Raw genomic sequence first — 13950 nt, forward strand, 5'->3', positions numbered from 1 at the left:
ACTGAGTCTGGAGTAGAAACATCCAGAGCCACCGTGCACAGGCGTGTACAGGAAATGGGCTACAGGTGCCGCATTCCCCAGGTCAAGCCACTTTGGGGCTACAGAGAAGCAGCACTGGACTGTTGCTCAAATTTTGCGATGTCATTCGGAAATCACGGTGCCAGAGTCTGGAGGAAGACTGGGGAGAAGGAAATGCCAAAATGCCTGAAGTCCAGTGTCAAGTGCCCACAGTCAGTGATGGTCTGGGGTGCCATGTCAGCTGCTGGTGTTGGTCCACTGTGTTTTATCAAGGGCAGGGTCAATGCAGCTAGCTATCAGGAGATTTTGGAGCACTTCATGCTTCCATCTGCTGAAAAGCTTTATGGAGATGAAGATTTCGTTTTTCAGCATGACCTGGCACCTGCTCACAGTGCCAAAACCACTGGTAAATGGTTTACTGACCATGGTATTACTGTGCTCAATTGGCCTGCCAACTCTCCTGACCTGAACCCCGTAGAGAATCTGTGGGATATTGTGAAGAGAAAGTTGAGAGACGCAAGACCCAACACTCTGGATGAGCTTAAGGTCGCTATCGAAGCATCCTGGGCCTCCATAACACCTCAGCAGTGCCACAGGCTGATCGCCTCCATGCCACGCCGCATTGAAGCAGTCAAGTATTGAGTGCATAACTGAACATAATTATTTGAAGGTTGACTTTTTTTTCTGTGGTTCTGTGGTTATTGACAAAAATTGTCACATATGTCAATTGCACTTAACTTGTATTGAACCCAGAACACTCCTTTATTTTAAAAAGCACTAAATCTCAAGCATTTATAAGCCAGACGATGAAGTCATCAGACCAGGCCACCATCTTCCATTCGTCCGTGGTCCAGTTCTGATGCTCACGTGCTCACTGTTGGCGCTTTCGGCGATGGATAGGGGTCTGCATGGACACCCTGACTGGTCTTTAAGGAATAAACTATACTGTAGCATTTTTTTTAACCAGAATTTTGGAAGATGTTCTCTAAATGCATTGTATTAATAGTAAATGAGAAAAAAAATAGATTATTATATATAATAGATTAAGGACAGTATGTAGAAACCTAACAAAGAGGCTGAAAAATGGTCATACATGTGAATGACTTTTTTTGACTGAACTTTTTTTAATGAAGTATACAGGTCAAAATCTTTTATAACAAACAACAAATACTTCAAATTCAGACTCCTTTTATAAGCTTACAATAATACAAAAAAGTAAATGTCATCACATAAACATACCACAAATATACCTCCGGTCCACGAGCTTGTGTTGAGATTGATGCAAACAAAATCTTGCCCTTAGGACATAAAGGGCAGAAAAGAACAGTAGACATTTTTCAGTCCATTGCAGAGCATTACATTTTTTCTGCATTTCCTCTCCCGTTGATCTCGAACTGACACGATTGTTCTGATGGAGGACCTTTGCAGCTGGAAGCTCTTCTAGTTAGGTTTGGTCAGGAACTGAGTGGAGAACTCATACAGATCTTTATTGATCTTCTTCAGGGTCCTCACCTCCTCCTCTAGTTCAGACACTCGTACTTTAGTGTTCTCCCCATCACCAAACACGCTCTGACAACACCACATAGAGAGAGAGAGAGAGAGAGAGAGAGAGAGAGAGAGAGAGAGAGAGAGAGAGAGAGAGAGAGAGAGAGAGAGAGAGAGAGAGAGAGAGAGAGAGAGAGAGAGAGAGAGAGAGAGAGAAACAATAGTGTTATGACATATATTTTTGACAGACACAGAGTTCGAACACTTTTTTTTACAATGACTTTTCATGACTTTACATGCCCTTTCCAGTCATTCACAACTACAGGAGAAGGATTTTTTTTTTAGCAATTGCTAGGACGGACAGTCATTTGTATGCGAGACTGTAATCTATGTTATGAATGGATTTAAACAAACATAATATTGTACAAATATCTCCAATAACACTCTCACCAGACAAATTGATGTTACCATGGCAGGGGTATAGGCACGGAGGGTATAACATATCACTCAAACAACATTTTATGGCAACATTTGGTAATTTTGTGGCAGGAGCGACCACATTCTGTTGTTATGTTATATTATTGACTGCAATAACCACAGCTCATTATTGTACAGTAGTGAGGATATTTGCACAATATTTGCCTTTTAATGCCACTTCAGGTTCTATTAAAAAATTGAAATATGAATATGTTAAATCAGGAAAAATAATATACTAATCTTGGTTTAGGTATTTAAATGACAAAACACTTTGTCAAGAAAGCAAGCTCCAGCAAATTATTAAATATGAGGTTTATTGTATTATGCAAAACAGGCATAGAAAAACAGAGATCACAGGAAATAAAGCATACTTTTACTACTTGTCAGTTTCCCCGCCAGCATTTTTTTCCTTCTTCTTCTTCTTTTTTAGTTGACAACCACTGCAGCATTTTTGATAATTTTCACAAAACTTTTATGGCCCCCAGAATATTTTTTGTTTTATGAATATCTGAACATGCAACAGATCAAAAGAAAGAACAGAGCTTTTGCTTTTAGTCAACAACAAACCCGTTTTATGTGGCTAGCTTCATGCATTCTTTTTTATCAGCACTTGAATGTGGGAAAGTTTCATAAAAAAAGCAAAAGTTTGAACAAAAATCTGCACAAAAAAAAGAAGAAAAAAAAAATCACCTTTTTTAAAGAATACAAAATGCATAAGCAATACTTTTATCGCTTGTTTCTGTTTCAGTTACAGTGTTCCTAAAACAGTGAAACAGAAATCCTGGGTGGGGAAGCATCTCATTAAAGGACAACTCCGGTGAGAAATGACCCTAGGGGTAATTAACAGATGGTTACCGAGTAGATCGTTCTCTGGGATGCGTTTTCTTGAAAATCGAATGTAAAGAGTTTTATCTCTAAAAACAGATTAGCTTATAACGCTTGTCTATGGGGCAAAGGGTAAGTGAAATTAAATCTCTAGGAGCCATCTTGGAAAACGGTCTCGACACAAACCACGAACACTGTGCTAAGTGATGAACTGTGACTTGGAATCTCATATGTTCCGTTGTTTCTGGAAGAAAGCACTGAACGCAACAGAGAAAAATAAATAAATAAAAATAAACGTGTCCATGTAATTAGATTTCACAAACTTAATTCCTATTGACCAGCTCACTTAGAACAGCGTTCGTTTTCCAAGATGGCTGCTGTCGGTAAAGGTGTAATGTACTGTCTTTATAAAGTATCTTCTTATTAAACTGTTTGTACACTTACAAAGTTCTCAATGCTTCGGTTTGCATGTAGGGACCCTCATTATGTCACTGTGTTAGTGTGAGGCTATTTCAAGGACAATATCTTTGTGAGTACAGTCTACAGGGTTCTGGGCATTAACTGTAATAACTCCGTGTTGCAAGTACTAATCCGGTTCGGTTTTTTTTCTATAGACTGTACTCACAAAGATATAACGATTAAGATGAACTTACAAATTCGCCGGAGTTGTCCTTTAAGCCTTGTTAGTTGTATTAACTAGAGATTTAATTTCACTTACCCTGTGCCCCATAGACAAGCGCTATAAGCTAATCTGTTTTTAGAGATAAAACTCTTTACATTCGATTTTCATGAAAACGCATCCCAGAGAACGATCTACTCGGTAACCATCTGTTAATAATCATTTCTCACCGGAGTTGTCCTTTAATGACAGAAAAATCTGTTAATGTGGGGAAAGAGTTAGCATTTTTTAAACTTTGCGTACGGGCCATGCTTAATTTCTTTCCAACCCTCTTTAAGTTCTTCCCAAAGTTGAGCTTCATTGAAAGACCTGCGTTACTTATTGCAATTGTGGTTTATAATTTCCAAAAGATTTTTAATGGATATAAGCTCAGGGGACTTAGGAGGCCACTTAAACACTTTCATTATGCATAACTTTGTTCCATGCGTGGTTTGTTTGGGATCTCCAAACAGATTGTCCATACTTAGCTAGATCATGTTCAGCAGGATTCCAATTATTGCTCAAGTGCCATTAACTTTGTGGATTCCCAGCAAAATTGGTCAAGTGTCATCAACACTTGCTGCAGACATGCATCCCAAATACTATGATGTTTTCCCTGCCATGCTTAATGGTGCCACACATGCATTTGAAATGAAAAAATTACAACTGTCTCCTACTAAAGTATCTGAAAAGGTACGGCTGTAATCGCCCACATTTCAGTCCTTATGTTCTTTGGCAAGTGCAAGGTGTTTTTGCAATAGATAAAACCAATAAATGGTTTCTTTACTAGTACACAACCTCTCAATCCAGCCTCTCATAGCCATTGGCTTACAGTTCAAGAATAAATTGGAGGTTGGAGGTCTCATTCAGGTCTTTAGAAGCTGCTTTGAGATGGTCCCACATGATTTTCATCCACCTGTCAAACTGCTGACTGGTCTTCCTTGACCAGCCACAGCTGGAAAGAGTCTGCATTAAAGTGCTCTGGTGGTGCTTTAAAATAATTCTGTGGACATTGTGACCAGTCACATCCAGTACATGAGCAATATCCAAAACCGGTGGCTTGGATTTGGATATTGGATATTTGGATACCGGTGGAAGTCTTGGTTGCAGACTGCTCCTTCCATCTGGACATTTTCATGAGAACCCACAAAAAACATCCAGCAATACCTAAGCTAATGTAGTATTTTACTGAATAAAAGGCTGGTAATTTTGAGTGCAAGATTAGTAAAACCACTTGGGCTGAAAATGACGTCTTCACTTTGGTATGTTTTATTGCATAATGACAAATGATACAACTGAAATGTGGAACAGGTAAATTTGTTTAACCACTACAATAACAATACATTAATAAATATTTAAAGCTACACTATATAACTTTTCTGTATGCTAGATGGTGCCTATTCAAAACAAAGGTGTAGTTTGATGATGCCAGGTTTGAGCGCAGAATCTTTGGACATGTGGTCTTCACCTCACAGCCGGTGGAAAAGAATCGGGATAGGACTTGGGCAGAGATCACGGGTAACACTTTACAATACGACTCCCTCAGATGTCATAACATAACAATACAGGTGCACTAATATTCATTAATTCATGCACAGATAATCATGAGTTAATGTATCACTAATGGTGAACTAACCCATTTATTAATGATTACTGCATCAGCAACTAATGAAGATTCTACATGATTAATAGATTAAGTAATCATTACATTGTTATTAGTTAAATGTCATAATGTATTAATTCCTTAATAACATATTATATTAACTAATAATGTAAATTAATGTGTTAATTAACACAATGGGTCAAAGCCATGCATTTCAACTTCGAGTTGTCTGCTTTAATTATTCATTAGCTAATGATTTATAAAGGTGTCATTATGTTATGAATTGTAATTCAGGTTATGGGTTTTGAATTATTTTTGTATTAGTTAATAGTCATGTGCCCCAACAAGTAAAATCATACTGATATCTTTATAAATCATTAGCTAATGATTAATTAAAGCAGACATCTGGAAGTTGAGATGCATGGCTTTGACCCATTATTTATAATATGTTATAAAGGAATTAATACAATATGACACACTTAACTAATAACAATTTAATGATTACTTAATCTATTAATCATGTAGAATGTTCATTAGTTGCTAATGCAGTAATCATTAATAAATGGGTTAGTTCACCATTAGTAATACATTAACTCATGATTATCTGTGCATTAGTTAAGCATGAATTAATGCATATTAGTGCACCTGTATTGTAAAGTGTTACCAAATCATGTTGATGGATGCGGTTATTAACTGTAGTATAAAGCAGAACAGGGCCGAGTGTTGAAGGAGCTAAGCAAGGCCACTGGAGCGATTGTTACGAAACACACGGCTCGCAAGCAGTGGGACTTTTATTATGACGGGACACAGTTGTCGGCGCCATTTCTGCTTTTCCGGTCATGAGTATGAGGTAACACAGCTCTGTTTGTCATATTAGATACATTTAAGCGTGGTAAAAATGATGGTATGACGTTATTAGGGTTAGGGTTAGGGTTAGGGGTTAGGGTTAGGATGCTGTGACACTTGTTACACTGGTAAGAGTAAAGCTTTATGCCAAATTAAACCGGAAACCGAGGGTAACGCAGATATGAAGCAATTGACAGGCGACTTCCTCAGACGCCCCGGCTCCTTGGTTAAAATAGCAATTTTCTCACAAAAATAGTTGAAAACATTTAGGATACTGTAAAAACTCAACTTAACAAAACACTGGCCTGGTGGTTTTTGGATATTTTACAGCAAAAATACTACATAGTGCATCTTTAATAACAAGTTAAAAGACAAATATCCTAAGCCCACTTTTGGCACTGCATCATAGCACAACACACCCGAACCCAACATAACCCAACATAACCCAACATAACCCAACAAAACCCAACACAACACAACACAACACAACACAACACAACACAACACAACATAACATAACATAACATAACATAACATAACATAACATAACATAACATAACATAACATAACATAACATAACATAACATAACATAACATAACATAACATAACATAACACAACACAACACAACACAACACAACACAACACAACACAACACAACACAACACAACACACAACATAACATAACATAACAACAACATACAACACAACACAACACAACACAAGTTCTTCAACTTGACTATAACTATAAAACCGATTTGTTTTTAATATTTAGGTGAAAAGTCAAATTATTTTCTGTGGTTATTGACAAAAAATGTCACATATGTCAATTGCACTTAACTTGTATTGAACCCAGAACAATCCTTTATTTTAAAAAGCACTAAATCTCAAGCATTTATAAGCCAGACGATGAACTGTGTGTAAATGAGGAGATGAGTTTTTTTTCATGTGAAATAAACCCTGCACCTGGGTTTAGGATTCAAGTTCCATCATAGATTTTTGCCGAGGTCATCAAATCCCGTTTTAGAACATCCCTAATCTAGCGGAGAAAATATTGACATTCCCTTTGTGCTCGATTCCTCCATGCAGGCAAACGCCGAGTGACAGCGATGCACATTTCCTCTAGATTAAGTGGGTGGGGGATGGCTGGTGAGGGGTAAAAAAAAAAAAAAAAATCTCTCGCTCTCCAGTTATATATTTATTTACATACATCTCCTGAATAAACACAGCGGGCTCTGAGCTTGCCGGCAGGATCCAACTCCCTTTTGAGTGAGTGAAACTAATCCACTTAATGGTCCTGCCAGAGCCGGACTCAGTTTAAAAGCGTCAGGAGATCCATGAGGATGAGGGAACAACCTCTATGGTGACCTGAACGTGTTCATAGATGGATAATAGCAACAAACCCCAAAACACCCCTCAGTCCCTCCAGATGGACGGGACTGCGGGGACCATCTGGACTCACAGTACTTTGACATTTTAAAGAGCCTAAAATAATGTATTTGGACAGAGTTATGAGCCACGCAGCCTGTGCTTCGCTTGCAGCTCCCTGTAACTAATTCCCTAAACAACTGATGTTCAATAGGCTGAAAGCATGCCGACACCCTCTTCTAATTAAGGGGCCGCATAAAACTAAGTACACCGCAATTCAGTCTCCCATTTTCAGTAGAATGAGGTACCAAAGATCCCCCCACTACTCTAAAGGCTTCCTATTTATGAGTGTTGACTTCAATAAAAATAAACTCTTAGGCTTTATGTGTTAATCAGTTCAGCTTCAAGCCCAGGGTGATCATGTTCTCCTCCGCTGGCTCTCAAATACCTCTTGACTACACTTTCAACATCCATAGAGAGTCCGAACTCTCAGATAAGAACGGCCCAGTGGAGCTGCTCTATCAGCAGTATAAATCAGTGGAGACTCTGACAGAGGTGTGCAAGTGGCTCATTTCCTGTAGAAGGAAGTGAGTGAGATGCTCTATATAAAAGATTATAGTATTGAATCAATCACATCTGTAAATCACAGCATGGGGTGTCAAATATTTAGCATAATTGATTGTTGACAAAGGAAACCCATTCCTAAATCTCTGCAGTTCCTTCTCCCATAATGAGTCAAAGTCATTATTCATTCATTCTACATTATTATATTAATTCAATGTTGTTATGTTACGTTATGGATAATGTACATTCGGACCGGACAACCACCTAGATTGACATTATCCCACTTATCACACAGCTACTTGTCACATAAGTAAATAATTAGATAATTAGTTGAACTATTTTATTAGGTCTTTAAAATGCAAAGCTTCGGCAAAGTAAGCATTTGCTAGAAACCGGCAATCTAGACGGACACTTAAGGGGCACGTTACAGTCACACCACTTATTACATGACATTTCGCCATTAAATAAGAAGTTTTAAGGAGTTGTTTAAAGTAAAAATGTTCTTGTTTCCTTGTTTCTTTCATTTCAATATAAAAGTCTTTGATAAAGATCTTATCCCATCTTATGGTGCAATAATGCATCTATACTTTAAATGAAGTCGAAATCACAACCACAAACAAACCCTTTCTTAATACCAAATATGGCATGTTATTTATATAAAATATTACTTACTGATCAATAATATTTAAATAAACAATATCAGCAATTATAAAAGTGTGTGTATATATATATATATATATATATATATATATAAATACACACACACATATATATATACACATACATACATTTTTTATAAATTTTATAAATAAATAGAAGCTTGTACAATAGGAAATAAACACAAGCAAACATTTCATTCAAAAGAACAAAAGCAGCTTTATAATATCCTACAGATTAATTAGTTAAATGAAAATATAAAGTTATGAACTATGCCATTATTCAAATAATTTGCTCTGGAACAAGTAATAGATTAATAAGACCAAAGATTGCCAGATTGATATACTCCAGTCCAAATTAATTATATCTCATGTTAAACCACATCTACACACAAGCCAGTGGCAGATGAAACGGATAAAACCGTTCTCTGCGGGCACGAGCGCTGACGACTTGGCACATCTGCGACAGCATCTTAACAAATTGTAAAATAGGCGCTATGTTTATATGAGTCATATATTTTTAGGTTTAAAGAACTACATTCACGACAGTCGTCGCAAGCGCAGTGATACAAATGGTGAAACGGTACCAGACCTGACACTGGGAGAATATCGCACGGCTGAATAAGATTCGAAAACCAGAAAGAACTATTATATTATATTATATTATAAATTTTGTCAAAATTTAGTCATATTTAGTATATTTTAACTGTCAAAAATAACACGTTAATTTTTGCAATTAATATTTTCTGTTTATAACATTAAAAAATATATATTTAATACAAAATGCAGCATACGTTTTTTCCAGTATACAGTACAGTATATTATCTGGATTCCACTCACCATCTCGTAATCTCAGCACGTGCTCTCAGACTGAATCCAGACACACGTGAGCCAAGTTTGGTGAAAATATCTCATTACCTTTAAAGTAGAAATTAAGCAGTCTAGTTTTCATTATTAAGTTGAAATAATATAAGCATTTATTTACTTTTTTAACACACACGTATTTTGAAATGGAGGAAGACTTAATTGAAAAGACTGAAGCCACACAAGCCACACACTGTGCGAGGTGGTCTCGGCCCGATAGCAAACGAACTCTGGGGCAGTTCACTTTTGGTATGAAACCAATCTGACCCAACGGATCAAATGGTATAATAATTCATTATGGGAAATGTGAAATGTGCTATATAAAAAGCAGTAGAGTCTGGATTTTTATCACAGTTAAAAACCAAAACAGCACCTCTTTATCTTAAAACGTTGTAATTGCGCTTCTCTGTGCCAGAATGCTGTCTCGATGAAGCCTTCATTTCTGCTCTGGCTGTATTATAACATTCATATAGTGTTTGCGTGTGTCTTGACACAGTTAACATCTAGACAGCGCTGGGGGATCAAGAGAGAGCGTGTTTGAATTTGCTGCACTAATATGTAGTATATAATTTATAGTATAGTGTTTGCATATCTCGACAGTTACACATAAAGCCACAATAAGCTCATGGAGCAAACTTGGTGATCATCTTGATGGATGACGCAGGAGAAACCATGCAAGTAACGTGAGTAAAACTGTCCTCTTGTAGGTCAGAAGCTCATTTTGTCACGCCTAGAAAGGTTGCCTTGTGAAAGCGAATCAAACCGAAGAAAAAAAGCAACACTGTATCAAATGAAGTCCCTGTTCTGGAACAAAGCAAATGATCTATAGGTGTGAAAGCACTGTAAGATGCCACATGAACGATATTGTATTAAGTGTTATAAAAAAGATGTTTGGGATACCACAAACAAAACTTTGTGATGCACAGTTTGATGTTGGATATTCATCCAAATTATAACTGGACGTTCCAGTGTTTCCGCTCGGACATCTTTAAGAGAAAGGATTCCCACGTCCAACATGTCCACCTCCCGGCACAGTGTGCTAAAATGAACGCATCATGGTGAAGATACAATACATGGTCCAGATTAGCCTCCGGACAGCAGGTGGACTCTGGGCATCAGTGTACATCATCCATACTTACACCAGGTAATGTGTCCAAACCGCTCACCTCAAACCAGCACGTTCACAACTTCTTCCACCCATAACAGTAGTACTGCCCGGTCCCCTGGCTGTATCGGCTCAAATGCAGAAGCAATTTAAAGTATTATGGGCTCAACAGTCCTTTCAATTTCATCTTCCTCCATTTCAAAACAAAAAGTTAAGAAATTTTTATATTATTTTTATATATTAAAATATTGTAAGTATTGCAAGGTATTGCAAGATGGTTGCGCCTTTGCTCCAAAAGCTATAACAAAACACCCTTTTTCTTTAAAATGGTCACATTAATCGTCACATTTTTTATTAAAGTGAAAATTTGTTTACTAAATAATAGGGGTGTGACAAGACACTAATCTCAAGAGACGAGAGATCAGGTTCACGAGAACGAGACGAGAGTTTTACATATTATTTTAAGAAATCCTCGATGAAATACATGACTAGAAAAATAGTTTGCAGGTGCATTTGAAATGTTTAAACTGGTAATGAATGTCATTTCTTATCATATGCAGTAAAAGACAACAAGCACTGTAAAGGTTTTTCCAAAAACTCAACTGACTGGCTTCTCTCCTGTATGATTGTCTTTTCAGACCTCAGTGCACATGAGCTTCTGTTGACCTCCTAACTGAACTCCTTTTTTCACAAATTGATTATGGATATAAAGTGCAAATACAGAAAGGCCATTAAAACTGCCAGATCTGCTTACTTCTCGACTCTCTTAGAAGAAAACAAACACAACCCTAGGTATTTATTCGATACAGTGGCTAAATTAACCAAAAATAAAGATTCAACTTCTGACGTTTGTAAACAGCACAGCAGTAATGATTTTACGAACTTCTTTACTAGTAAGATTGATAATATTAGGAATAAAATTAAAACCATGCAGCCGTCTACTACAGTATCACTTCAGATAGAGCGCTGTAGTGTCACTGAGGAAAAAATACACTCATTCGCTGCTATAGGAGAAGAAGAATTGGCTAAACTTGTTAAATCATCAAAATCAACAAGATGTATGCTTGACCCTATAGCGACTAGGATATTAAAAGAGAGCTCATTCTGCTCATTCATGACGGTGAATGTACTCTGACTCCTGCAGCGTTTGTGCCGTGACACTCGCTCGGGAACTCGTCAGTATTTAATTGTACTGCATGTTCTCCAACTGAACTGATTTTATGAAAATGAACGTGATGGGAAAGTGATCCAGTAATTCAGTAGCGATGGCTTTGGGAGTGGCCTTGTATGGCAGCGAAGCAATGCTTTCTGGAAAATGTTGCCTTTCATCCCCATGAGACAAAAATACATTTTCTGTCTTTTCTCAGTCTAGAAGGCACCAGTTTTAAAATAATTTCACATGTCTACTAAATTAATGACCCAGTTTAAATGCAGATTCATCTTTTCAGCGCTGAAGTACCCCTTTAAGAGTTACAGCCATTTAAGTGAAAGTGGCCCCATGTGGCAAACGTAAATTGCTGAATATTTAAGCCATGTTTTATTTAAATTTGTCTGTTAAGTTCTGTTAATTACCCAGGTGGGCAAAGTTATTAGCCATCTTGAAATGGCAGTTATGGGTCGATTACTCTGCTTGGCCAAGCACTAGTCTTGTGACGATTGCTCCGTCTCCTCTCTCTTCATGCTGATCATTAAAAGAATCAAAGCCAACAGGCTACAAACAGTCTCCACCGTGAAAGCCTTTCTAAAATTCAGCTCACAGTAATGACTGAATTCCGACAGCAGCAGCAAGCTTCCCCTGCTTACCTTGTCTGTGACGGCACTCATCAGAGAGTAGAGCTCCTTTGCTTTATCCAAATACGTCCCCTCCGGCTCCTGAGAGTGTGAAAAGACAAAGCAAAACTCTTTAAACATTAACACAATAGCATGTTAAGCCACAATAATGATTTAGCGTGCCAATACGGTATTTGTGTGTAGGCATTTCCCATGACGCAAGTGTCATGAAGAGGCTGTGCCAACCGTGAGAGGGTCAGTTACCAACAAGGTCTAATCATGGCTGTCACCTGCAGGCTGATCACTACTGACATTGAGTAAGTGGCCGGGGGTTTGTGGAGAGGATGACATTGTTCCAAGGGTCCAACGAGATTATTAAGGCTGACAATGAAAATCCCAGCAAGGTCAATCTCTTTTTAACAGCCCTTCCCAGATTCTGCCATCTAACTCTGCTGATTTACAGATCATCAGTGCCAGTCTGCGGAAATTTACTATTCTGCCTCGATGGATACAGTGAGTCTGCTGATTTCACAGGAAGAGGAGTAAAGCTGATGTACTCACAACGATTCCCACAACACTCACAAATGTGAAACATTGTACTCATAACATTGTAATGGTACATAATTTCTTAATATGGAGGCTTTTCTTTATTAAAAATATACGGTCAGAAAGATTTATTTAAAATAAATTCAAACTTATCAGCAGGGATGCATTACAGTTATAAAAAGTGAGAGTAAATACATTTACATTATTACAAAAGATTCCGATTTCAAATAAATGCTTAGCATTAAAGGGTTAGTTCACCCGAAAATGAATTGATGTCATTAATGACTCACCCTAATGCCGTTAGGCACCCACACCTGTAAGACCTCTGTTCATCTTCAGACACAGTTTAAGATATTTTATATTTTAGTCCCAGAGCATATGCAGTCTATGCACACTATACTGTCCATGTCCAGAAAGCTAATAAAAACATCATCAAAGTCAATATGTGACATCAGTTGGTTAATTAGAATCTCTTGAAGCATCAAAAATACATTTTGGTCCAAAAATATTAAAAACTATGACTTTATTTAGCATGTCTTCTCTTCTATTTTCCTCAAATAAAGATTCAAACGATTATAAATCAGTGAATCGATCAATGGATTGGATCGCCAATGTCATGTGATTTCAGCAGTTTGACATGTGATCTAAACTGCTAAAATCACGTGACATTGGCGATCCGAAAAAATTATCTTTTCACTGATTTATAACCGTTTGAATCTTTATTTGAGGAACACGGAAGAGAACAACTAGCCCTTTAACATTTTCAACATTGATGATAATAAGAAATGTTTCTAGAGCACCAAATCAGCATATTATAATGATTAATAAATAATCACATTACTCTGAAGACTGGGGTAATGGCTGGTGAAAAGTCAGATTTTATATTACTGGTTTTACTGTATTTTGATCAAATGCATGCAGCCTGGGTGAGGCATTCAAAAACATCTTATGTATGAATGTAAATAAATAAAAAAGTATTTCTTGTTATTTCTTCATTATACGGTATATAGATCACATTGAAATGGTCTTGTCATGACTTCAACGTCATGTTTGTTATTTAATATGAATATCAGGGCTCGACATTAAGCATGTCCACATGCTTTTCCTTCAGACAAGTAAATCAGTCATTCACTTGTCTGAGTAAAAAATGTGCTTGTCTGGAAAAA

The 13950-nt window shown here is 37.3% G+C and overlaps 1 protein-coding gene across 1 annotated transcript in view; it reads right to left on the bottom strand.

Moving 5' to 3' along the window:
- Positions 1 to 1128: 1128 nt before the first annotated feature.
- wdr18 (WD repeat domain 18) overlaps positions 1129 to 13950 on the bottom strand; it is a 131351-nt gene continuing 118529 nt past the window's right edge. Inside the window, exons 9-10 of the mRNA XM_067431129.1 lie at positions 12272 to 12340; positions 1129 to 1587 (exon numbers count right to left, since the gene is read on the bottom strand). Coding sequence (XP_067287230.1) covers positions 1459 to 1587; positions 12272 to 12340 — 198 coding nt within the window. The 3' untranslated portion in view covers positions 1129 to 1458. The remainder of the gene's footprint in view (positions 1588 to 12271; positions 12341 to 13950) is intronic.

The sequence above is a fragment of the Pseudorasbora parva genome, chromosome 22, assembly GCF_024679245.1.
Source record: "Pseudorasbora parva isolate DD20220531a chromosome 22, ASM2467924v1, whole genome shotgun sequence".
Classification (NCBI taxonomy): Eukaryota; Metazoa; Chordata; class Actinopteri; order Cypriniformes; family Gobionidae; genus Pseudorasbora; species Pseudorasbora parva.